This window comes from Bacillus rossius, chromosome 6, assembly GCF_032445375.1.
Source record: "Bacillus rossius redtenbacheri isolate Brsri chromosome 6, Brsri_v3, whole genome shotgun sequence".
NCBI classification, from domain to species: Eukaryota; Metazoa; Arthropoda; class Insecta; order Phasmatodea; family Bacillidae; genus Bacillus; species Bacillus rossius.
In genome coordinates this window covers 2,245,498-2,268,218 of record NC_086334.1, presented here as the reverse complement: position 1 = coordinate 2,268,218, position 22,721 = coordinate 2,245,498, and the positions used below count along the sequence as shown (strand labels likewise).

Below are 22,721 nucleotides of genomic sequence, written 5' to 3'. Positions count from 1 at the left end.
ACCTAATAATCAATACCTAGCTTTGTTTCATACCATGTGTTAACTAGTGCGTGTTGGAAATGATAACTGTGTGTGTTCTTCCCTAGTAACAGACACTGCAAGAATAGTGCGACGGTCAACACGTAAAATTGTGAGAGTTCGCCAGCAGGGTGCTAACTCGTGGCTTTATGACACTGGCAGTAAGCAAAGTACCGTACCAGTAGTTGCAGTATTGCCTGGTAGCTAGCACCACCGCCCACCTGTAGCGTAGTCTCTAGCGAGTCATTCTGCACTGTTGCTTCTCCGCACGCTCGACCCTGTCCGTGGCACGGCATGGACACTTGACCGTCCAAGTGAACAACAGTACATCCTGATGTGCGGGTTGAAAAAATTTTGAAATGAATTGTAGTGTACACATACCTTCTTTAAGAGATTTTATCACGAGACGTTATAAATATTCACCTTGTATGCTGACGTCTGGTAAAATATCACTTGAACAATCCCACCAATCTGTGTTATGCACTTTTAGACGTGTTCGTAACTCACGCTGTTTGTTTTTGAGCCATTACTGACGCTGTTTAAGTCTGGTGTGTGCGAATGCATGTTTTACTTTGCATTTTGATTTGTATAGCCAATGATTGTTTATTCTGAATCTGGTTCGTCAGAATGAGTGTTTTCCTAACACAACCTTACTTTACCCAACATAATTTACCATAATTTTAAAGTCCATCTAAAATCAACATTCCAACCTCATAACATTCTACAGAATGAATACCTGCAACTCAAATTTCAGTGCCTACAGTATTCTTGTGGCATGGTGCACACTGCATAACCAGTCGGTTGCAGAATATTGCATTGAAGAGTACGAACTTAACTGAGTATCATGACATGCCTGGATGAATGAAATAATGAGTAAAGGCTTGATGTCTTTGACATTGAGGCCACAGATACAATGAGTTGTGAGTTGGGAAGTGATGATCACGGAGCGCTGGCAAGGAAGCTCCGAGGATGCCCAATGGCTTGCGACAATGTCCGTGTGGAGTTACGCTGAATTGTATTAACTAATTTGCATAGTTTGTACCGTGGAAAATGTTACTTAAGACAATTACATTTTCATGTAAACACTGGAACACTATCCCATCTGCCGCAGCATATCTAAACAGTTCACAAATATGATTTCTCTGGTTTTTATTTAAGTTATTGTTAAATCTACTTCTGTGATACAATTTTAATTTTAACAACCCAAACTGCTGGTTTTGTCTGCATGGTTGGTTATCGTTATACTCAGTATTTATTAACCTATATAAAATAATATTTCATGAGAGGATAGACAAGTATTTTTTAGCAAGAGAGTTGTAAATAGGCCTTTCGTGGAATCCAAAAGAATAACTGAGCAATTTACTCTCTGTTTTATTGTTAAGAGGACCAAATAATTAAAAACATGATGTGTATTGTCTTTACGAAGAAATGAATGTATGAAACTTGCCCAAACCTACTCTTTCTTCTGTAGATGTCTTACTTTGTGGGTCATTAAACCAATTGTGCTTGTTTCCAGTTATTACATTTTATTCTTTTCTCATAATTATGTAGTCAAATTGTTCCTAATGGCTGACATGAGTAATGGAGGAATGTTACAATATTGAGTGTTACAACTATGTAATGTTGTTTGTTCTAGCATCTAAACCTGTGATCGAAGTCCCTCCGCAGAACCTGACCGTGCTGGACGGCAAAGATGCAACCATTTCGTGCAGGGCCGTTGGGGCACCCACGCCCAACGTTTCCTGGACCTACCAAGGTGCGTGTCTGGACCGCGCGAACCGTGCTGTGGGTGCTCTCTTGTCCGGCGACAGTGTCTCTGGGTGTCAAGTCATCACCAACCCACTGCCTGTGTGTCACAAGCCTGACCACATTTTTCTGCCTTGCTACAGCTTTTACTTCTCCACTCTCTTCCGTTATTCTCAGTTTTTCCTCTTCATCCCCTTCATCCACCTGTCTCTTCCGATCCTCCAGGCACGCCCAGTATAGAGGCACCACCAGTATAGAGGTACCACCAGTATAGAGGCACCACAAGTATAGAGGTACCTAGAGTAGTTTAGCAGAAGGAATATTCGGTGTGGTGTACCCCTCATGGACCGTTGGAGCTTCATATCCTGATACCTCTCGTACAGCCATACGGTGCAGATAGAAACATTACAGTGCTCCTGTAGGTGTGTTGGAGATGAATAAAGTCATGTCAAATACACTAGAGACTAATACCGGGCAGCTCTAAGCTTATCGGCTGAAAACCTGGCGTTGTTTTCATTTCAGTCTGATAGATGGTAGGTGGTATGCCCACTATTAATGCTGTTTATTACATATAGTAACAACATTATGACAAGAAAACTAACTTTCGTTATGGGGGCAAAATAATCCGCCGTGTTTCAAATTTCTCAAAAAGAAGTGAATTGTTTGATACAATAAAATATTATTTATAAATTAACAATGTATTTATAAAATATTTCTGTAGTCACACCTCTTGCTCCTAGGTTATTTTACACACTATTGCCTGTGTTGTTGGCATCGAGCTGTCCGGTATGGGTCTCTGGTGTGTTTGGTCTTGTTGACCCTCAAGGCGTCTGCGAACTGCTTGTCCGAGGCACATTGGCCCCCACCGAGGACCTGTTGCCTCCTTAGGGCCTCGTCGGTGTGAAACCTGTTACGTTCACATACGTCATTCAGAGCAGTTTTTGTTTGATTTACATTTCCAGGACTTAGTTAACTGGTACAAAAACTCACTTAGAGACAGCAAGCCTCAAAAGAAAAAAAAAGAAAAAATCTGCGTGAGCACACTTTGGCTACTGTGATCTGCAATGAGCGATGAGGTAGATAGTTATCACGATGTGTCAATGTTAATTTTTTAAAATGGTTACCAATTAAATCTGTCACCAGTAATAATGTGTTGCTTTTGCTTTCTCTGTAAACTTAACATTGTGCAGTGAGTTGCATTGCGAACTGTGACTAAGCTTATCCCCAGCTTGTGTAGCCAGTTGCATCGTTTTGTGTAATGGTGTTAGCGCCTGTGTTCAGCATTTCATGTTTCGTATCATTGCAGTAAATACATATATTTTCCAGTGTATTGAGGTAAGTTGCCCGTAGTGCATGGAAATGTTACAATATATACACCCTCCTCTGCTATACTCTGTGCAAGTTAGTCGGATGTTAGTTGGAGGAGTTATGCCGAGCTGCCGCTGGAGCCAGCTGAAGCCAGGTCTGCGAAGGGTGGGCATGGGCGTCGCAACCGGGGGGGACGGGGGGACACGTCCCCCCAATAATAAAAGTCTTCAATTTCGTCCCCTCCAATAATATATCGAGTTTCGTAGTTATATTAAAAATATGATTTCTGTGATATAACCCATATGTTGCGCCGCATGGTGCATTTAGCCCAATCGTGGTAATGTGAGCACTGTGTTTTTACATATTTGTTCTCTGAAAATATTTTTTATAAAAAATAAATGATATATATTGCAACCAACTATAATTGGAATATTTAGGAAAGAAAAATGCTTAAAAAACCACCTTTTTGCACCTTCAAACCCCAAATTTTCCCAGGAGAGGACCTCCTGACCCCCCGATTTTTTTTTCCAGGGGATGGATATTCCTCAACAACTAAATCAATTGCAGTCCCCCCAAAAAAATATATCCTTGCGACGCCCATGGGCAGAGGGGGGAGGGGGTAGCTGGACGGCGCGCGTGTTGCAGACGCGGGCGCCGTGGAGCTGTCGGGACGGGTGCAGGTGCTGGAGCAGGGAGACCTGCTGCTCGCGGCCGTGCGCGAGTCTGACGTCGGCAAGTACACCTGCCTGCGCGCCAACGAGGCGGGCAACGCCTCCGCCTCCGGCTACCTCTCCGTGCTGGGTGAGTAGGCCCCCTCGTGCCGGCACTGTTGCCACCGTCTCGCTGAGATGTGCTCTCGTGCTTTCACGCTTTTAGTGCTGCTGCGTTCCATGTACTCACCAAAACAAATTTTTTTTGACCAATTTCTACAAAAAAAGGTTTTCATTTCAGATTATGTGAACAATGTTATACGGTGTTTTATTTTTTTAGGTCTTGTAATAATTTTATCAGTTGTTTGTTCTGTACTTGTATCTCCTGTGGGGCTGTTAAGATGGTTTGGGCAAGGGAAAGGGGGTTAAATCCCTGAGACTTGGTCACCAAGTGGACCCTGGATCAGTTTCCGAGATGCTTTGGTTTACCCTGATGTGACGGAAATTACAAGTCTACTATTAATAGAATTAAAAGGAGACCTTCCGAGTGATACAATATACACGGATCACATTATTTCAACCGTGGAGTTTGTCTGTAAAATAATGGGGAAGGGGGCCCCCGAGTCCTTGGTTTCTCTGGATGGCCCTGGTCTCTCGTGCGGGTGCGGAGAGAGAGTGCAGCGCGCGGTGACGCGTGTGTGTTGCCAGTGAGGACCCAGATCATCCAGCCGCCGGTCGACACGAGGGTGCTGCTGGGCCAGACCGCGACGCTGCAGTGCCGTGTCTCCAGCGATCCGTCCGTGCCCTACAGGATCTCCTGGCAGCGCAACAACGAGTACGCCTGTAGTTGCTAGTGTGTGCGTCCGCCTGGAACACACACCTCATTCATTTCTGTGCGGAATACGAACACAAACCTTTAGAATTTGATCCTTTTGAAATGTTTTCTTGGTTAACAAGCACTGGTATTTTCATAAAAACTTTTCTTAAAAATGGTTTTCTGAATTAATGAACGATGTTACAACTCCAATTCTAGGCTCCATTTGACTCATTTGTTACAACGTGACTCAAAATAAATAGTACGTTCTTCAAATGCAATGTAACAGTACAAACATTTGGTTATATAAATACTTACTCCAATAAACCAACAAAACATGAAACACAAGCATTAAAAATTACCTTTTAACTGCGATACAGTTGCTATTCAAACAAATTTCATTATTACAACACCACCTACATTGATTAAAGTTCTCCAAAAAAAAATTTAAAAACCCACAGGGGTAAACAATAACAATGAATGTCGGCGATTGCATGAATACATAGGTATTGTAATGTAAGCCGTTATTTTTTTCCACAAACCATTAGGAATTAAGAAACCTTTATTTTCTGGTTAATTCAGGAATGTTTCTAGTATATGTAAAACATATATTCCTATTTATCGCGGGTAAACAGTGAATGGCAATGGCAGCGTAAAAGCACAGGTATTGTACTGTAAAATAAAAATTTTTTTTTTTAAATTAGTAAGGATTACGAAACCATCCCTTGGGAGTAAATTTAAGAATGTGTGTAGTATGTAAAAAACCATGATTTTCTATTTTTTCTTTCCGTTCTTAAAGCAGTGACGTCAAATAATTACCGATTTTAGAACAAGGTCTCATGAAAGTGCTTTGTATGCCCAATGCGCGGCTGAAATACAGTAAGTAGTAGTACGCGAAGTTAAGTGAATTTAAACAGAGGCATTGGGTAATACATGCTACCATCTTTTTTTATGAGCCTTTTAATGCAAGTAATTTTTCCCTAATTTGATGATGTAGAGAGGGTTCAAGCTATATATGGCTTCTTAATTTTGGAAGCAATTGAGGTGTATGCTATAACTCTTGTGTCTTGTGTTGGAAATGGTGAGCAGTAAACGCTGACCGAGAGTGGATGGGGCGTGGTTGCAGGGACGTAGACACGAGCTCGACCCAGCGCGTCCGGATCCAGGAGGACGGCACGCTGGAGATCCGCGCGGTGCGGGCCTCGGACGTGGCGGACTACACCTGCGCGGTGGTGTCGCCGGGCGGCAACGAGACGCGCTCGGCGCGGCTGAGCGTGGTGGAGCTGCCCTACGCGCCGGCCAGCGTGCTGGCGTCCCGGCTGGAGTCGGTCTCCCCGCGCGCCGTCAACGTCAGCTGGACGCCGGGTTTCGACGGCAACAGCCCCCTGCTCAAGTTCATCGTGCAGAAGAGGGAGGTGGGCGACCTAGGTGAGTGGCGGGCGGCTCTGTGGTGTCTGGTGGCTTCCTGCAGGTCCGCGCTCCTCATTCCCACACGCTCTGTGTCCCGGCACCGATCCGCTCGCCCGCGTTCACACTTGCTCAGGTGGTCTCGGGCTTTGTTTGTCCTCTACGCAAAGCGTGGTGTCGATAGGCCTGTGCGAAGCTTCGACTAAGCGAATCAATCAAAGCTCTTTCTAATATTTTTTTGACTTCGCCAAGAAACTTGCTATTCATTTTATTTGAGGCTTTGGTTGTGATGCAATGTTTTGCTTCTGATATAAAGCATCACGTTTGTTGCAAAACTTTAAAAATTTTGTAAGTTATGATTGGCTCATGAAGATATTTAATTTTTTAATAAAGAGGTGGCACTCTGTTTGCTTTTCTGAATGTTCAATATTAATATTATGCATGGTTATGTTAGAATTTTTATTGAATGAAGTTATAAATAAGACCCAATTCGTTTGTCACTAATTCAGTTCAACAAATGGAAATGTTAAACTATTTTTTTTTTACTTTTATCCTGTATTTTATAAACTAAGTGTAGTACATCTTTGCCGAGAACGATATCCGTAATTTGATTTGACGTCACAAATATTTTAAATATACATTTTGATGTTCACTTTGCATCTAAAATATAGTATTCGCACAAGCCTAGGTATCAGTGACTTTTCCAAACAGTTACGCTCTTCTGTTATTTCTTGCAATAGAGTGTAGCCTGTTGCAGCTTGTTTTAGTTATCGTTGTACTGTAAATGATTTCTTGAGTTTTCCTGTTTAAACTACATTGGTGGTTGAAGATCCGGCAAAATTGCTAATCAATCATGACTTTTTGTCTTGGAATATTCTTTACTGTACTCTGCATTTGCAATATTTTATAATCCACAGGAAATTTTCTCAAATTAATGTTTTATTCTGAAATGTATATTAGAAAAAACTGTTTGATGGTTATTGTATTTAAAGAAACTGAATCACTTGTAGAAAATTATAGGAGATTAAAAATTTAGTAGTCTGGCGTTTTATGATTCTCGTAGTAAAATATAATTATATTATGCACAGTTGAGAAATGTAGTATATCAGTATATCAAATATAGGTTCGAAACATGCATCATGACATTTGGTACCAATTTTTAGAAATGACGTTAACTTTCTGCACAGATTTTTTTGCACAACTTTTGGGTTTGGACACAGATTATTTGCACTGGTTTTGTGTTTTCACACTGAAGTTTCCGCACAGCTCTCTTAACTTGAACACCGCCATGGGGGTGAGCGTGACCGGGCGAGGTTGTGGCGGGCATGCGCGGTAGGGGTAGTGACGGCCGCGGCGTGCCGGGCGGCAGGTCCCCTTGCAGACCCGCTGCCCAACTGGGTGACGGAGCTGAGCAACGTGTCGGCCCAGCAGCGCTGGGTGCTGCTCACCAGCCTCAAGGCCGCCACCTCCTACCAGTTCCGCGTCAGCGCCGTCAACAGCGTGGGCGAGGGCTCCGCCTCCGACTCCAGTAACATCGTGTCCCTGCCGCAGGAGCGTGAGTGCCCTCTTTTCCCCCCGCCTCGCTTCCAGTTGCCATCCTTCTGTTGTCACAGCGATGGCAACAATTTTATATTGATTTATTGACGTGATATCGTCTTATGAATCGATGAACGCCGGCTGCACGCACGAAAAACTGTCCCGTTCCGCCTGAGCCGAGCGTGCAAGAACCGGCCGACCACAGTGCGAGAAAAATCTTCTATAATATCAAACAGTTTAAGGCGGGATTTTTAAACTAATTGTTCGTGATTGTATTTAAACAGATTATTTAAAATTAAATTTGTAAAAAAAGTAAATAATATTTGAAAATTAAAAAGTATGCAATTTTTCATCAAAGTTCCCCCCTTTTTTTTTTATCTTACATATCATTCAAATCCATTTCTGGGGTATGTATGATACATGCCATATATACATAAAAGTATAATAAGGAACACAAAATACAATATTACGTTATGATTACACTTGCAATAAAGTTATAACATTGATCAGGTGAAACTGTAAGAAATAATAAAAATAACAATAATGTGCACCATATTCAATACAACAATCTGCAGGCACTATAGGTAGCATACAGTTATACTTTTGTTTAAGTTATTCTACAATCTGTACTATAATTTTGTACCTTCATAAAATTTTCAATGTTTTCGAAAGAATAGAAAATCAATTTTTGTGCTAGTTTTTGCAACTCTTTTGCAAAAATTTTTGTTTGTATGTGTTTGTAACATGTGGTGAACTGAGTATTGTACAATCAGATGCCCACATAGTTACAGTAGTTGGCAGGTTGGCTGGTGGCGTGAGAGGGTACTCCGAGGTTCAGTGCAGTTCTGGTTTTGTACAGGTGTAGGTCACTATTTGTTTTCCGGAGGAGAATATTGTCTTTCATTAAAGTCACTAGTTCCTGCTGTGTGACAGTTTCAGCCGGCTGGGGGCATGCCTACAGGTCACTCGGCTAGTCACGGTGCTATTCAGGCGCGCGGTGGAGAGATACAGCAGACCTTGAGGCTCAGATTCACCTGCTGATTTCACATTTTCACAATGAAATATTTCAAAAATTGTAAGGGTTATGCGTATCCAATTGGAAACGCAGAAAATTAACAGTTGTTCAGACAGAAATTTATGCTAGGATATTTAGCTTGACTTTTTACAACCAATTGTCTGGTGACAAAATTTGCTACAAACAACATACTGTATTACTTGCTTAGTGGAACATTCATGGAATAGGTCCTACATTAAAATAATGGCATCAAAATGCAGTAACGCCTAATGGCGGTTCAAGCTGAGCCTTCAGCACGGATCCCGAATTGTTGATTTAATTTAAGCTGTACATTTTCATGTTTCAGCATTACATTAAAGCCCAAACAGCTTGGAGTGAGGTGGGAAACAAAAACTGGGTACTCTAAACTACATGTGTGCTGAAAGGTAGTGTCAGGTGATCGCTACATTTCCCAAGCTGGCCGTTGCGAGTGAGACTGCATAATGATCACATTTCGTGTGAGGGTCCACCTATCAAGTGTCTGACTTCTGTGTTTGCTTTTTCCTCTGGGGCCAAGCAGTACCTGTTGACGAGATTTTTATGGTGAACCACTGTATTTCTTTCTTTATTCGAATAAGTCTCTTTATAAGTATGATGTACCCATACCTACAATTCTCTCAAAACACAACTGTCATGTAAACCAGGGGTGCCCACAAGGGGGGGTAACGACGCAGACTGCATCATTAAAATTTCAGGGTGGTGGGGGGGGGTGGTGGTTAAAAGACGAGAAAAATGTATATATTATTTACATAATTATAGCTTGTAATGTGAAAATACGTTTCTGGTGCTTTGATAATTGAAAGGGATCTTGTAAATCAAATTGGCAACCCCGCACTTTCCTCAACAAAAGCAGTTTGGCATCTGTCGGTTCAGGATGGAAATATTACCTGATATGACCAAAATTATTATTAGAAAATCAGTTTTAATTAATGCAAAATGTGATAAAATATAATACTAAAAAAGTATAATATTATAAAATAATTGAGTAAATAATTGAGAAAATGGCATAAAAAATTTCGGGGGGGAGGGGGGGGGGGCGCATCATTAGGTTAGGGGGGTGAGTCATAGTGTTTGGGGTGGGTGGGCACCTCTGTGTAAACGTAATGCAAACAAGCAGGCAGCAGCACAAACAACGTAATTAATAATTGTACTTCATTACATTTGGCTGTTGAAATTAAAATACTTTGTATAAATTAATTTTATTCGTTCTTTAAATGTGTTTGTTTGTGCTGTGGTCATTGTATTGCCCATAATAGCTGTTTAGTTTCATCGTTGGGTCCATCTGTTCGACATCAGCTAATTTAAACTTGTTCTCTGTGGGTTTATGTTGTCATTTTTATTTATTTTTCTATTTTGCATTCTTGAATTTTTTTTTCCCATGACAAACAGTGCAAAACTACAATGGTGCATGTCCAAAGAACTGCATTAAATCAGAGAGTTTTAGTATTTTTAGTTTTCGTCATTATTGCAGAACTACTGTGTCATCGCCCTAGTTGATGTAGTTGGAGCGTGTAGCGGGCGTCAGGAGGATGAGGCTGTGTCTTCCCTCAGCGCCCTCGGGCCCGCCCCTCGGGCTGGTGGGCTCCGCTCGGTCCTCGTCCGAGATCATCACGCAGTGGCAGCCGCCCCAGGAGGAGCTCAGGAACGGCCAGGTCCTGGGCTACGTCATGCGCTACAAGCTCTACGGCTACGACAGCAGTCCCTGGACGTACCAGAACATCACCAACGAGGTATTCCCTCCGTCGTGGTTTCTTTTGAGTACCTATGATTTGTATTTAAATATGGAATTTTATATGTTTTGCATATGCTTATTTTCTCATAATGCATGAGCGAATGCTAAATATATAATTTGCATTTTGAAAGAGTTAAAACTTTTTATTTTGCTATGTTAATTATGAGTGATGTAATTTCTTAACCACAGGCCCAGAGAACATTTCTAATCAAGGACCTCATAACGTGGAAGGACTACATCATACAGATAGCTGCATACAACAACATGGGAGTGGGGATGTTCAGCGATGGAGTGAAAATAAAGACAAAGGAAGGAGGTAAGAGAATCAGTACCATTTTTTTATTGTGAAATGTTACAATTTTTTTTATTAAAATACAATAAATCAACTATAGTAAAAATAGGTACGGTTTTTAATGTGTTATTTACATGTATTTAAGGCTGTGCAAATCACCGTTTTGACCTCAATCCTATTTCGATTCAAATATGGATGATGTATTTTTTTTTTTTTTTTTTTAATAATATTGATGCGTTCTTCCTACTTGTAAACAAACTTGGCTGAATATTTCCTCTTTTTTTAATTTTTTAAATGAATGAAGGAATTAATAAATTAAATTTATTAATTTTTGATATTGAGGTTATTAAAGTCAATGAGGGGTAAAGTGTTGTGGATGAATCAGGATGGAATGCATTGGTAGGAGGAATGGGAGTATCGTGAGTATAGCCAGAGAGTTCTCGCTCGCACTGTGAGATGTGCGTGTGTGTGGCTGTCGGCAGTCCCGGAAGCCGCTCCCTCCAACGTGCGAGCGGAGCCGCTCAACTCAACGGCCGTGCAGGTGTGGTGGGAACCGCCCAACCCTCAGAAGATCAACGGCATCAACCAGGGCTACAAGCTGCAGGCGTGGAAGGGTGAGCGGCTGTTCCTTGACTATTAACTACCATTCACCGTCAAGCAACATTCAACACATTTCGTTGTAGTCAATCAGTTTAGACATCCATATTATTTCATCATCTCCAAGTACACTACTGAAAAGAACCGTGCTAATCTAAAAATCCTGTCAATCCAAATGAGATTATAAGTGAAAATAAACAAAGGAAAATTTAATTTTTTTTACATTACAAAAAAAATTTTTTTTGATCAATTGTCTTGACCCAATCATCAACATGTTTAGTGATTTCGTACTTTTGAAAGTGTTATAGCCTATGTTACATGGTAACTTAATGTTTATAGAGTTGCATTTTACTATACTCTCTTGTATTATGGCAATTATTTGACATCGTTCCGGGCTGCGCTCTTCTGAGCTCGATGTGCCACCACCTCCCCCCTCACACGCTGCGAGCCCCCTCCTTGCACCTCCACCCTCTACGACCGCCCACCGAAGTGCGTGCGTGTGTGTCGGCCCGCGCCCGCCGGTGTGACGTCAGTGCTCCGCTCCCGAGAGTTGCCAAGCGAGGACGAGCGGGCAGTGAGTCGCGAGCGCTAGGAGAGGAAGGAGCTCCATGCACCTGTTATCGTTCTCGGAGGTTTTCAGTGAGACAGGGGGAAACGGGCCTCGCCACACACGGGCTACGTCACGGCCCTGAGAACAGAGTAGCCGGGTCCACATGCCTGTTATACATGTGGTGGCGCCCTAGGATTCGACAAACACTTCAACCCCCATTGCGGTAGCATATTAGAAAAAACTGGTAATCCAAACAGTTCTCGGCCAATATTAGTTTGGATTAGCATAACTCTACTGTATAAATAAATAAATAAAAAAATAAATAAATAAATAAAAAAATATATAATTTAGGTGAATCTTCAATGTAGTAGTTAAAGCATGTTGCACGCAGCCCATACCCATAGCATACGACAATGGTTTGCCAGTTCTCTGCCTTATTCAGACTCGCATGTAAAAACATTTAATTAAACTATAGCTGACATATCTGTTCATTGGGTAGAGTTATAATTTGTTTTTATCTTTTTAAAAACAAACCATATAATTGAATCTCATAAATATTATGTGTGTGTAACCAATTTGCATTAGTTTGAAGAGAGCATAGTTTATAATTAAGGAATGCATAATAAAGAATAGCCAACTGCAGGAAGTGAAATTGGGCAGTGCAGTAACAAGGTTGAAGCATGATGTTCGTGGGAGTTGTGTTGGTGTGAGACAGTAGTGAGACACCGAGTCTTGTGTGTGGCCTCGCAACGTGAAGCGAGGCATTCTTGAATGCCTGTGGTTGGGGTGGGGTTTGCGTTAAGGGGCCCGCCTCGTCAGGGGTGTATGTGTGTTAGTGAGGCGGGATGATAAGAGTGACTCTCGCCAGTGCTTCTAGCACTGTGTCGTCTCTAAACACAAGGATCTGAACTGACGCGCAGTCTTCTCGTCGTCACCGGATAACTGTGAAATTTGAGCGGTGACCGTAAAATTATATGGCGGATAAATGAAGATACAGGTGTAATTCAAGTCCCTTAAGTGCTTTAAAGGATCTATACCAGTTTTTTTACACCTAAAATTTACTCTGAAAACATGCGTTTAAGCCATTTTAATTCTTCTAAAAATACAGTTTAAAAACGTAACCCAAAATCAAAGGTACTTTTCGGCCCTCAGCGAACTCTTAAATGCTTTTCATAAGCAGGCCACACTCGGATGTCTTGAGTAGTTTTGAAATTGCGTTGTTTTTCCTGAAGCTCTTGCGCACCGGGTAGGTGGAGCCCTTAAATCTATCATCCTCACTGACAGCAGGCGAAGTCGTGTGATCCTGCTGTACGCTGAGGCGAGGGTGCTGCCCGCAGGCGACCCGACGGAGGAGGAGGAGGCGGCGGTGACCGTCGCGGTGCCCCCCAGCCTGCTGGACCCCCTGGCGGAGCAGAGCGCGGTCGTGGCCGGCCTGGAGAAGTACACGGAGTACAACATCACCGTGCTGTGCTTCACGGACCCCGGGGACGGCCAGCGCAGCGAGCCCGTCCCGGTCAGGACCGACGAGGACCGTGAGTTGCGCTCCACTCGAGCTGAACACGTTGCATGCGACTCGGGGGTTTTGAGTGGCAAGGTAGAGGAGCGCAAGGAATACAACTGAAGCAATCACACTGTGTTGAGCATATAGTCAAAGCTGGATGCATTCAAAAACATACGCAAGTTAAGAAGTAGATTAAGCAAAATTACGTGAAAATGATAGAAACATATTATAAGAAGTAGATTAAGCAAAATTAAGTGAAAATGATAGAAACATATTATTATAGTGAAATTTCCTTACATAGTTCTTCTTTCAAACCATTTCTTACATTAAAGTTTAAAGTGTATATTTTCAGATTTCTCCTATATAGAGATGATTGCAGCTAATAATAATCTGTATAAAGTAGGTACTGTTTTTATTAAGAACCAAAACATTTTGGGAGTTTTCAAGTACAATGTATTGAAATTTCACTATCATTTTTTTTTAGGTTATCAATTGAGCCCACCTTATTGGTAATTTAGTTTTAATAAATTTTTGTAAATAAAGAAAAAAAATATTTATATTAATGACAAAAGAAATAAATCTGTCAAAGTTCTTTATTTTATCTTGATTATAAATTTTTTGATCTTCTCTCGACTGGAAAATATTTTCAGTTCTTAAGCAAGCCTGGTAAAAATTAAAAGTTTATTTCTCAAGTTTGTTAAAACTAAAATTAAGTTGTGGGAAAAGTTGTACCAATGAAAATAAACCCAACAGTTTTATAGTTTTAGCCATCTAAAACTTGTATTACATGCATTTTAAGGCAAATTCCATTTGATCCAGACAGAGTCCACTCCCATTTAGTGCACATTAGCGGGACCTCACTGTAGTTTGGTGTCCCAAGTGTGCTCACAGCGTTATGAAAGCATGTTCCTCGGAGCGCAGCACACGTAGCTCGCTGCAGCGCAGTGTTGTGCGGCAGTGCCGGGCGAGGTGGGCAGCCTGCAGTTCGACGACATCAGCGACCGCGCGGTGAAGGTCATCTGGACGCCCCCCAGGCAGGCGAACGGCATCTTGCACGGCTACCAGCTCAAGTACATGGTGAAGGACAAGCCCGAAACCATCCGCGTCGAGAACCTCACCTCCGAAACCCTCAGCATCTTGGTGAACAGCTTGCAGGTAGCCGCCGTTCCTCCTGGCGTCTCGTTGTGTGCACTCCATCCCGACACCATCCGATCAGTGTTACAAACCATCGAGCATTACGTCAGTCAATCTGTCTATCATCAACTGCTTCCAGCAATCTTTCTATGTCCCTCCAACATTCCTCTTACTTCACTCTGTTCCATTCTTCTCCTCTCTCCGTCACTCCTTTAACTATCTGCTCTTCCCACCTCAACCTTGGTCTTCCTTGTGGCCTTCTTCCTGTGTGCTTCAACTCCGTCATTTTCCTTGGCAGCCTCTTTTTTCTCCCTTTCTTTGAACATGGCCACACCATCTCATTATTGCTTTTTATACGATCTCATTCAAGTCCTTAACTCCTGCTTTTCCTTGCACTATATCATTCCTCATCCTGTCTCGCCTCGTAACTGCCAATCTATTTATCATAATAAACATCATTCCTATTGCCCTGATCTTCCCAGCATCTCTCTTATCTACAGTCCAAGTCTCTACTCCAGAAGTGACTATGGGCACTTTAGTAAGTATTGTACAACACATGATTTCATTTTAATTTCCACCTTTCTCTCCTATAAAAAATCTCTTACATATCTGTTTTCCTCTCATTACTATTTCCTCCTTGTTTGTGCCTCATTATTTTAGTCAATATCATAGATTTTCATCTTTAATTATTTTTTTTTATTTGATCTTTAGTTGGAGTACATTCCACTTTCCTTTATCACAACAGTAAAGTAAATTGAATTTAAGCTGAACCAATAATTTTTGTAAAACAAAATTTTACTTTATGTTACATTTTTAAATACATTTTGTACCCCATGAAAAGATGAAACCCCCACCCCTCGAAGTAACGCTCTAATTCGTTCCATGAAAACAGTGCTAATCAAAACAGTGCTAACGGAAAACTAAGAGAGTGTGTTACCAAAATAATTTGTTTTCCAATCAGGTGAGTGTGCTTGCTGACAACTATTTTAATCAAGACACTACTCCCATTAAAATTAATTTACAGTAAAAATATATGTTTAAATACATTTGAAGTACATACGTTTGAAGTATATTTAATTAAATGTTGAATAATTTCTAATACTATTAAACATGTAATTCTTGTATGTATGTATATAGACATTAGCATCTCAGAAACGGCTCTAATGATTTGGATAAAAATTTGTAGTTTGATTAAGTTTTGCTTTTCAAGTTCATCTCTATAGATATCTTTCCTGAAAAAATTTTTAAAAAAAAATTGTCTCTCTACTGATAGACCATCGTTGTGCTATTTCAATGTTAACTAATGATTGTCAGATTGTAAGCTAATATTTTAACGTATTTTTTTTAATTCATCATTATTTCATGTTATGACTCGTAATTATAACATTAATTTTTAAAGGATAGTTGTACTATAATAAACATGTGTTTTACACATCAATATGTTTTAAATTTTTAGCTACTCAACTCAAGTTATAGTTTTAAATTAGATTATCAACAACACATGGCAATTGCATCCAATATCAATCAATTTTATAGTGTTCAGCTATCAACATGCCGTATTAGATAAGTGTTTCATTGTTTATCTTTGGTTATATGTGTGTATTTGTTTTGCCAACGTGTGCACTACAAAGTGTCTAGGAAATATTTAAGAAAAATTTTTAACTTTAATCAAATTTCACACGGCAAAGACTCATCCCAAGAAAAACTCGAAGAAAATCATCCCATCCATGTTTCTGAGACTACTTCCAGTCAAAACACATTCAAGAAAACCTTAATGAAAATTGATCCAATCAGGTTTCTATTCAAGAAACGCTGCCATTAGCTCGACTCACAAGTGCTAACAAAAACTAAGAGTGAATATGAATACGAAATGAAAGAAGCAAATAGTTAATTAAGGAAGGAGCAAAAATTGTTTTTTTTGATTGATCACAGTTATTAATTCGTTGCACTGTGTTCAATATTACACAAGTGCCATTAACATTGTGCGTGTGTGCATGGTGAGCATGGAAATAAAAATTACTTAAAAAAAAACAGGGCAACTTTGAGTCTATGACAGTGCCACTTCAAATCATGCAGCAGCAATTTATCGGCGTCGTAACTTCAAAAACGCGCAGCGCAAACCTAGCAGCGTTACTTGGAGGGGCGGGTGTACGGAACGTAGCAGTAGGACACGACCGATGCGGACACGCGGTGGTCGGCCCCGCTCGGCTCACGTGCGCGTGTGCTCCGCAGGCGACGACGCACTACAGGTTCGAGGTGAGCGCCTGGACCAGCGTGGGCGTGGGCCCTCCGCGCGTGGCGACCATCCAGTCGGGCATCGAGCCGGTGCTGCCCGGACCGCCCACCAAGCTGGCCGTGTCCAACATCGAGGCCTTCTCTGTCGTGCTGCAGTTCACCCCGGGCTTCGACGGCAACTCCTCCATCACCAAGTGGACGGTCGAGGCAAGCCCTGCACCCCACGGAGCAGGCTGGGTTCCGTTCCCCTACTATACCGTGGCTAACACGTGTCATGTCGTAGGACCGCTGTTTGTCCCTACTTCTTGCCTTTTAAGATTTTCATCTCAGATATTGCTCATGTATTTTGTTAGGCAATTGTAAAAGGTGACTTAATTTATAGCAATATTTATTGTTTATATTTTATCTTATAGTTTATTTTTTGAAGCTGTTATTAAAGCATCATTAGTTATTAAAAAAGTGTTCAATATCCTAGTTAGATAAAAAGTTATAATGTTTCAATCACTAACTTTTTATGGATTAATTTTAATACCTTGTATTATACGGGGTTTCGGAAGCAGTACATGTTACCCGGGGGCTGACGGAGGTCGTGTCGGCAGGCCCAGACGGCCCGCAACGCCACGTGGGTCCCCGTGGCGGAGGTCTCCGACCCGGACGCCACCACGCTGACGGTGACGGGGCTGGTGCCCTTCACGCTGTACAAGCTGCGCATCACCGCCAGCAACGTGGTGGGGGCGTCCGGCCCCTCGGAGCCCACCAAGGAGTTCCAGACCATCCAGGCCCCGCCCGCCCACCCGCCCCGCAACGTCACCGTGCGCGCCATGAGCGCCACCGAGCTGCGCGTCCGCTGGATCGTGAGTGCCGCGCCGCTGCCTATTTGATGATGTAACGATTGCCATTCCTCTTTGCAATGAGGAGGGTCAGTTAACCCTGTGTTTCATCACATTGGAGCACAATCTCATCTCAGAAGGAGGTGAGTGGGTCTTACAGACATTTGCGTTCAGGAGAAAATCCAGAAATCTGCATTTTCCGAGCCCCACAATCACTTCCATTTATGGGGAGAGTGAATGTTCGTAGAGTGTCAGGTAGTGTGGGATATGTCCCAGTTAAATAGGAGGTTTGTTATCTTAAAAAGCAATAACCCTTAAAAGAATATTCTAACGAATTCATTGGTCTAGAGATGAATTGTTGGTTAAAACCTGTGTGGGCTCCCCCTCGCAAATCCTACAGATTTGCTCCCCTGTTCAAAAATATAGTTTTATCTTAATTAAAAAAAACAAAAACAAAACTACTTATAGTTAGAATCATGCTTAAAATAGATAAGTTTATTTCAAGATCAGGTGCAGACTGGAGGAGATTTTTTTTGTTAACTCTCCAGCTTTATTGTTCTAGGGTCATTCATTAGGTGTGATACTTTTTAAAATTGTAATTTCCAGTTTATAATTATTATACTGTGTGCTTCTGGTTGTGAAAATATCCACTATAATTTGTAGTTTTATCAATGAGCGAGTCGCGATACCTGAAAATTTAGAAATCATTAAAAAATTTTACCAAAGTGGTAGCTTAGTTTTGGGTGCTCCTTCTTTGTTTACCAGAGAATTGGGTCTCCATCGCTTCTCTGTTCAGGCTATACGCCACGTTGTGGCCACGTTTGAGTGGTATTTCACTCTGCACGACCAGAAGCCACTAAGAAGACAACATAAAGGACGAATTGAGGAAAATATCGCAGCACTAGCGGCCAGTATTGAGGACAAGCCGAATGTGTCAATTTCAAGACAATCTCAACGCTTGTGGCTATTTGAGACATCAACTTGGTGAATCTTGTGAATGGATTTGGCCCTGAATCCATAGAAAGTTGTATTGACTCAAGCGTTGAAACCAAATGATCACAGATTGCGTCGTGAGTTCTCTGATGATGCCGTACAGAAGTCGGAAGGTGATACGGATTTCAGTGGATAAATCATCTTCTCAGACGAGGTGCATTTTTGTCTTAGTGGCTTTGTAAATACACAGAATTGACATTATTGGAGCGAGAAGAACCCACAAGTGCTCCAAGAGGTGCCATTGCATTCAGAAAATTCATTTTGGTGCGGATTATGGCGTGACGGCATCACTGGACCTTATTTATTTTGAGATGATGAGAGAAGAACCGTTACTGTCAATGACAACTGCTACACGTCCATGTTACATGAATTTCTGCGGTCAAACTTGAGACCATAGATGATGAAAACTGTGATGTGCCACACAACTAATGCTACGCTCGATTTACTGATCACCACAAGACCTGGATCATCTCAAGACGTGGATTTGTGGAATGGCCGCCACGGTCATGAGATTTAACACCCATGGATTGTTTTCTTTGGGGGTTACATCAGAGCCCAGGTCTATGCTGTCAAGCCACAAACTTTGGAAAGTTTTTCCACTTTTAAACTTTGTACTTTGTGTTTTATTGTATGTGCTGTAGTCCCTGCAGGTAGGCAGTGCCTGCTAGTGTTGGTTGGCTATCTGCTGGTAGTGCCTACCTGCACTTAATGTTTACCTAGGTTCAGCTTTTTACATGCCTGTTGGGTCTGCACTGTCCTGTGTAGCTTTATTTTCTGTATGCCGTGCCCACCTAAAAAGTTTCTAACTGTTGTTGGGCATGTTACAAATTTAAATAAATCTATAAAACAATATTGGGAGTCATGTTTGTTCATAAAAGTTTTTAAACCTGGTATTTGTTTATAATAACATTTAGTCTTTCTTTTAAGTGAATGTAAAAGTAACGGATAACTTTCAATGCAGATGAGAAACACTTTCCATTTCTCTACTTGTGGGGTAAGTTTCTTAATTGTAAATTGATCATTTTGGATCTTTACTTGATGAGTTTGAATGTACATTTGTTCGTCTTTGCGGAGTTTTTTTAAAATTTCCGGTTAGTAGATCTTAATTTTTTGGGTGTTGTCATGCTGGCTTGTTGAAAAGTGTTGAGATGTGACAGTGTCGCACGCACCTGTTCGCAGCCCCTGCAGCAAGTGGAGTGGTTCGGGAACCCGCGGGGCTACAACATCTCGTACCGGGAGGTGGGCAAGGCCCAGACGCACTGCGTGAAGATCGAGGACCACACGGCCAACTCCCACGTGCTGGAGAGGCTGGAGGAGTTCGCGCAGTACGAGATCCTGATGCAGGCGTTCAACGACGTGGGCAGCTCCGCGCACAGCCCTGTGGCCGTGGAGCGCACGCGCGAGTCTGGTGCGTAGTCGTGCCGTGTGCAGTCCCTGTGGACTCGTGGACTCATTGTCCGGTCCCTTGTCGACATTCATGTGCATGACTGTGTTTCTATTGAGATATTTTACAGACGTTAGTTAGCATATACATTTGCATAAAGACAATTTATAAAAAATATTTTTTCAAATCAATTTTTATTTTTTTTAAATTTTGGATAGCAATCTTGCATGATCGTTATTATGTTGTGACTGGCTTCCAGTGCCATCCTTCGGGCCGATGAACGTTGAGGCGAATGCCACGTCGTCCACGACCATCGTTGTCAAGTGGGGAGACGTGCCGAGGGAGCACCAGAACGGTATCATCGAGGGCTACAAGGTGTACTACGGATCTCACGCCCGGGCGTTCCAGGTACCGCACGTGTGTTGCGTGCGTGCGGTCACTTACCCAAGTGAAGGACGTTTTGTAAATTGGGAGATGTGTTTGTTGAATTTAAAAAAAAATAAATGTTTTCAAGGCTGAGTCTCACACACCATATTGATTTTTTTTAAAAATTTATTTTTAATTCAAAGTCTATTTTAAATATTTTAAATCTTACCTACCTTGCATTTTTTTTTATCTGTCACAAATATTTTCAATAGATATTCACTTAGTATAACATAGCGGTTGTAAAAGGTCATTTAAGTCTTCGTAATTTATTATCATTACAGGCGCAACTTTTTACAAGTATTATATTAGTGAATATCTTTTTAAAATATTTGTGAAAGAACTACAAATGCAAGAGTGGTATGGAGTTAAAGCTCTTAAATAACTGCTATTTATAAATTATAATAAATCTATAGGTCTTAAATAAAAGTGGATATGGAAAATTAAAAAAAAATCATCATTGCATCTGAGACTGAGCCTTAACAAATTAAAGATCTGTTAACGGATTTGGATGAAAATAATGCATGAAAGTGTCCGTACCACAGATTAAATTAAGCTTTACTTAAAGCAAATCTGTGAAGTAGCAGTGGTCAAAATTTGTTTGATATTTATACTGTTTTATATAACATGTTAGCTTGTGTTTTTTTCTGCTTTTTATTTTAATTTGATATCAGATGTTAATTTTTTCAGCATATCCATTTTATTTTGAGACTGTACATGTCCTTGTTTCAGTAGTGTTGTTAAACTAATTTCGGAGAAAATAATGATGACATCACAACCTAAGTTTTTCTTGATGTTTGTTTCCTCCAGTACAAGAACATTCCGAACAACAAGTCGTTCACGACCACGCTGACAGAGTTGCGGAAGTTTGTGCAGTACCACATCCAGGTCCTGGCATGCACAAGACTTGGGGATGGAGCGCTCAGCACGCCGCCTGTGTCTGTGCAGACCTTCGAAGATGGTCAGTTAGCATCGGGTCTGCCTGAGATATCATTCACTAGTGACATCAACTGAAGCTTGCAATTTTTTTTTAGCAGGCCAGGAATAAGGTGTTCTCAAAAATAGCTTTGTTGGAACCCGTGCTTAAGATCATCTTTCCACTCAGTGTGCATCTTTTTGTCAGATTCAACTCGGGCGTATACTACCTAATGAATTGTGTCCATGTGTCAGATAAATAAGCTGATTCTCATTATAATTGGTATTTGATTAGATTTAATCTATTTTAGTGGTCACCAGTTCAAACTTAATGCTTTTAAAAGTCTTTAAGTTCTGGGACTATCTTCTTAGTCTACTAACAACTTAACTAGGTGCTAATGAATTGGTGGAAACAGTAATTCATTAAGATTAAGATTTTATGACCACTTTTTATTTTTTTTCAGAGGTTTTGGATGGTAACTTGTTCTATTTTTTTCTAGCTCCTGGTCCTCCCTCAAACGTTTCCTTCCCGGATGTATCCCTGTCCATGGCGAGGATAATCTGGGATGTCCCGGAGGAGCCTAATGGGGAAATACTGGCTTACAAGGTGACGTACCACCTGCAAGGCAGCAGCAACCTCAACTACACCAGGGAGTTCCCTCCGTCAGACCGGACCTACAGGTGAGGTCCAGCGAAGAATCACCTGTATCCGTTATAACTCCAGAAGTAGTGAAACATTACCATTTATGTTATTCTTCTAAGGTAGACCTCCATACTCATTTTTTCCCGAGGACCACCGCGAGACCACCAATCACAAGCTGCCCGCGTCTGTTGTAGCGAAACTCATTCTTGTAACTACACATGGACTACACATCTCCTTGCAGCATGTGATGATGTAGTGTTCCGAGCTCTGACTGGTACTTTGTCGTGTGTACTGTTTATAATTGAACTGAAACATTGTCAGACTGGTGTGCAGAACAGGCCGATCACGTCCTACTAGTGTGTCCGTCAGAGGGGTGGCTGGCAGGACGGTCTGGGGTCGAGCGGCCGTGCCGCGGTGCACGGGGCTACATGGCGTGCGCGTGTGTCGGCAGGGTGACGGGGCTGCAGGCGGAGCAGTACTACATGTTCTCGGTGACGGCGCAGACGCGCACGGGCTGGGGCAAGACGGCCCACGCCCTGGTGTTCACCACCAGCAACAGGGAGCGGCCCCAGCCACCGTCCGCCCCGCAGGTCAGCCGCAGCCAGGTGCAGAGCGAACAGATCACCTTCTCGTGGACTCCGGGCCGCGACGGCTTCGCCCCGCTCAGGTACCCCGCTGCACTCTTCTAGCAGTTCGTTGGTGTGAGGCATGCGGAGAGGTGATTTGTCCCTGAAAGTAGCATTATTTTTATTTTCAAAATTTGCAAAAAAATAATCTTAATTTTTTTTTTACATGTACATTTGTTTGACAACATAATAAAAAAACCATAACCTATTGCTTATATATGATTTCACATAACTTCTATTTCATAAATGTTTAATATTGCAGCGCTGCAAATTATACAAGTTAAAGGAGATTAAAAAAAAAATATCTGCATATATCACATGTTACTTGTATAG

General features: G+C 41.7%; 1 protein-coding gene across 4 annotated transcripts in view; it reads left to right on the top strand.

Moving 5' to 3' along the window:
• The window catches only part of LOC134532488 (protein sidekick), a 136,666-nt gene that overhangs the window by 96,122 nt on the left and 17,823 nt on the right, over nt 1-22,721 (top strand). Inside the window, exons 9-26 of one of the 4 annotated variants that reach the window (XM_063368916.1) lie at nt 87-179; nt 1,655-1,774; nt 3,718-3,873; nt 4,431-4,557; nt 5,663-5,964; nt 7,280-7,498; nt 10,085-10,263; nt 10,455-10,581; nt 11,040-11,171; nt 13,042-13,236; nt 14,164-14,360; nt 16,572-16,781; nt 17,174-17,428; nt 19,577-19,805; nt 20,041-20,189; nt 21,015-21,165; nt 21,620-21,800; nt 22,214-22,429. In XM_063368916.1, coding sequence (XP_063224986.1) covers nt 87-179; nt 1,655-1,774; nt 3,718-3,873; nt 4,431-4,557; nt 5,663-5,964; nt 7,280-7,498; nt 10,085-10,263; nt 10,455-10,581; nt 11,040-11,171; nt 13,042-13,236; nt 14,164-14,360; nt 16,572-16,781; nt 17,174-17,428; nt 19,577-19,805; nt 20,041-20,189; nt 21,015-21,165; nt 21,620-21,800; nt 22,214-22,429 — 3,238 coding nt within the window. The remainder of the gene's footprint in view (nt 1-86; nt 180-1,654; nt 1,775-3,717; nt 3,874-4,430; nt 4,558-5,662; nt 5,965-7,279; nt 7,499-10,084; nt 10,264-10,454; nt 10,582-11,039; nt 11,172-13,041; nt 13,237-14,163; nt 14,361-16,571; nt 16,782-17,173; nt 17,429-19,576; nt 19,806-20,040; nt 20,190-21,014; nt 21,166-21,619; nt 21,801-22,213; nt 22,430-22,721) is intronic. The other 3 variants (XM_063368917.1, XM_063368918.1, XM_063368919.1) reach the window with 3 other exon arrangements.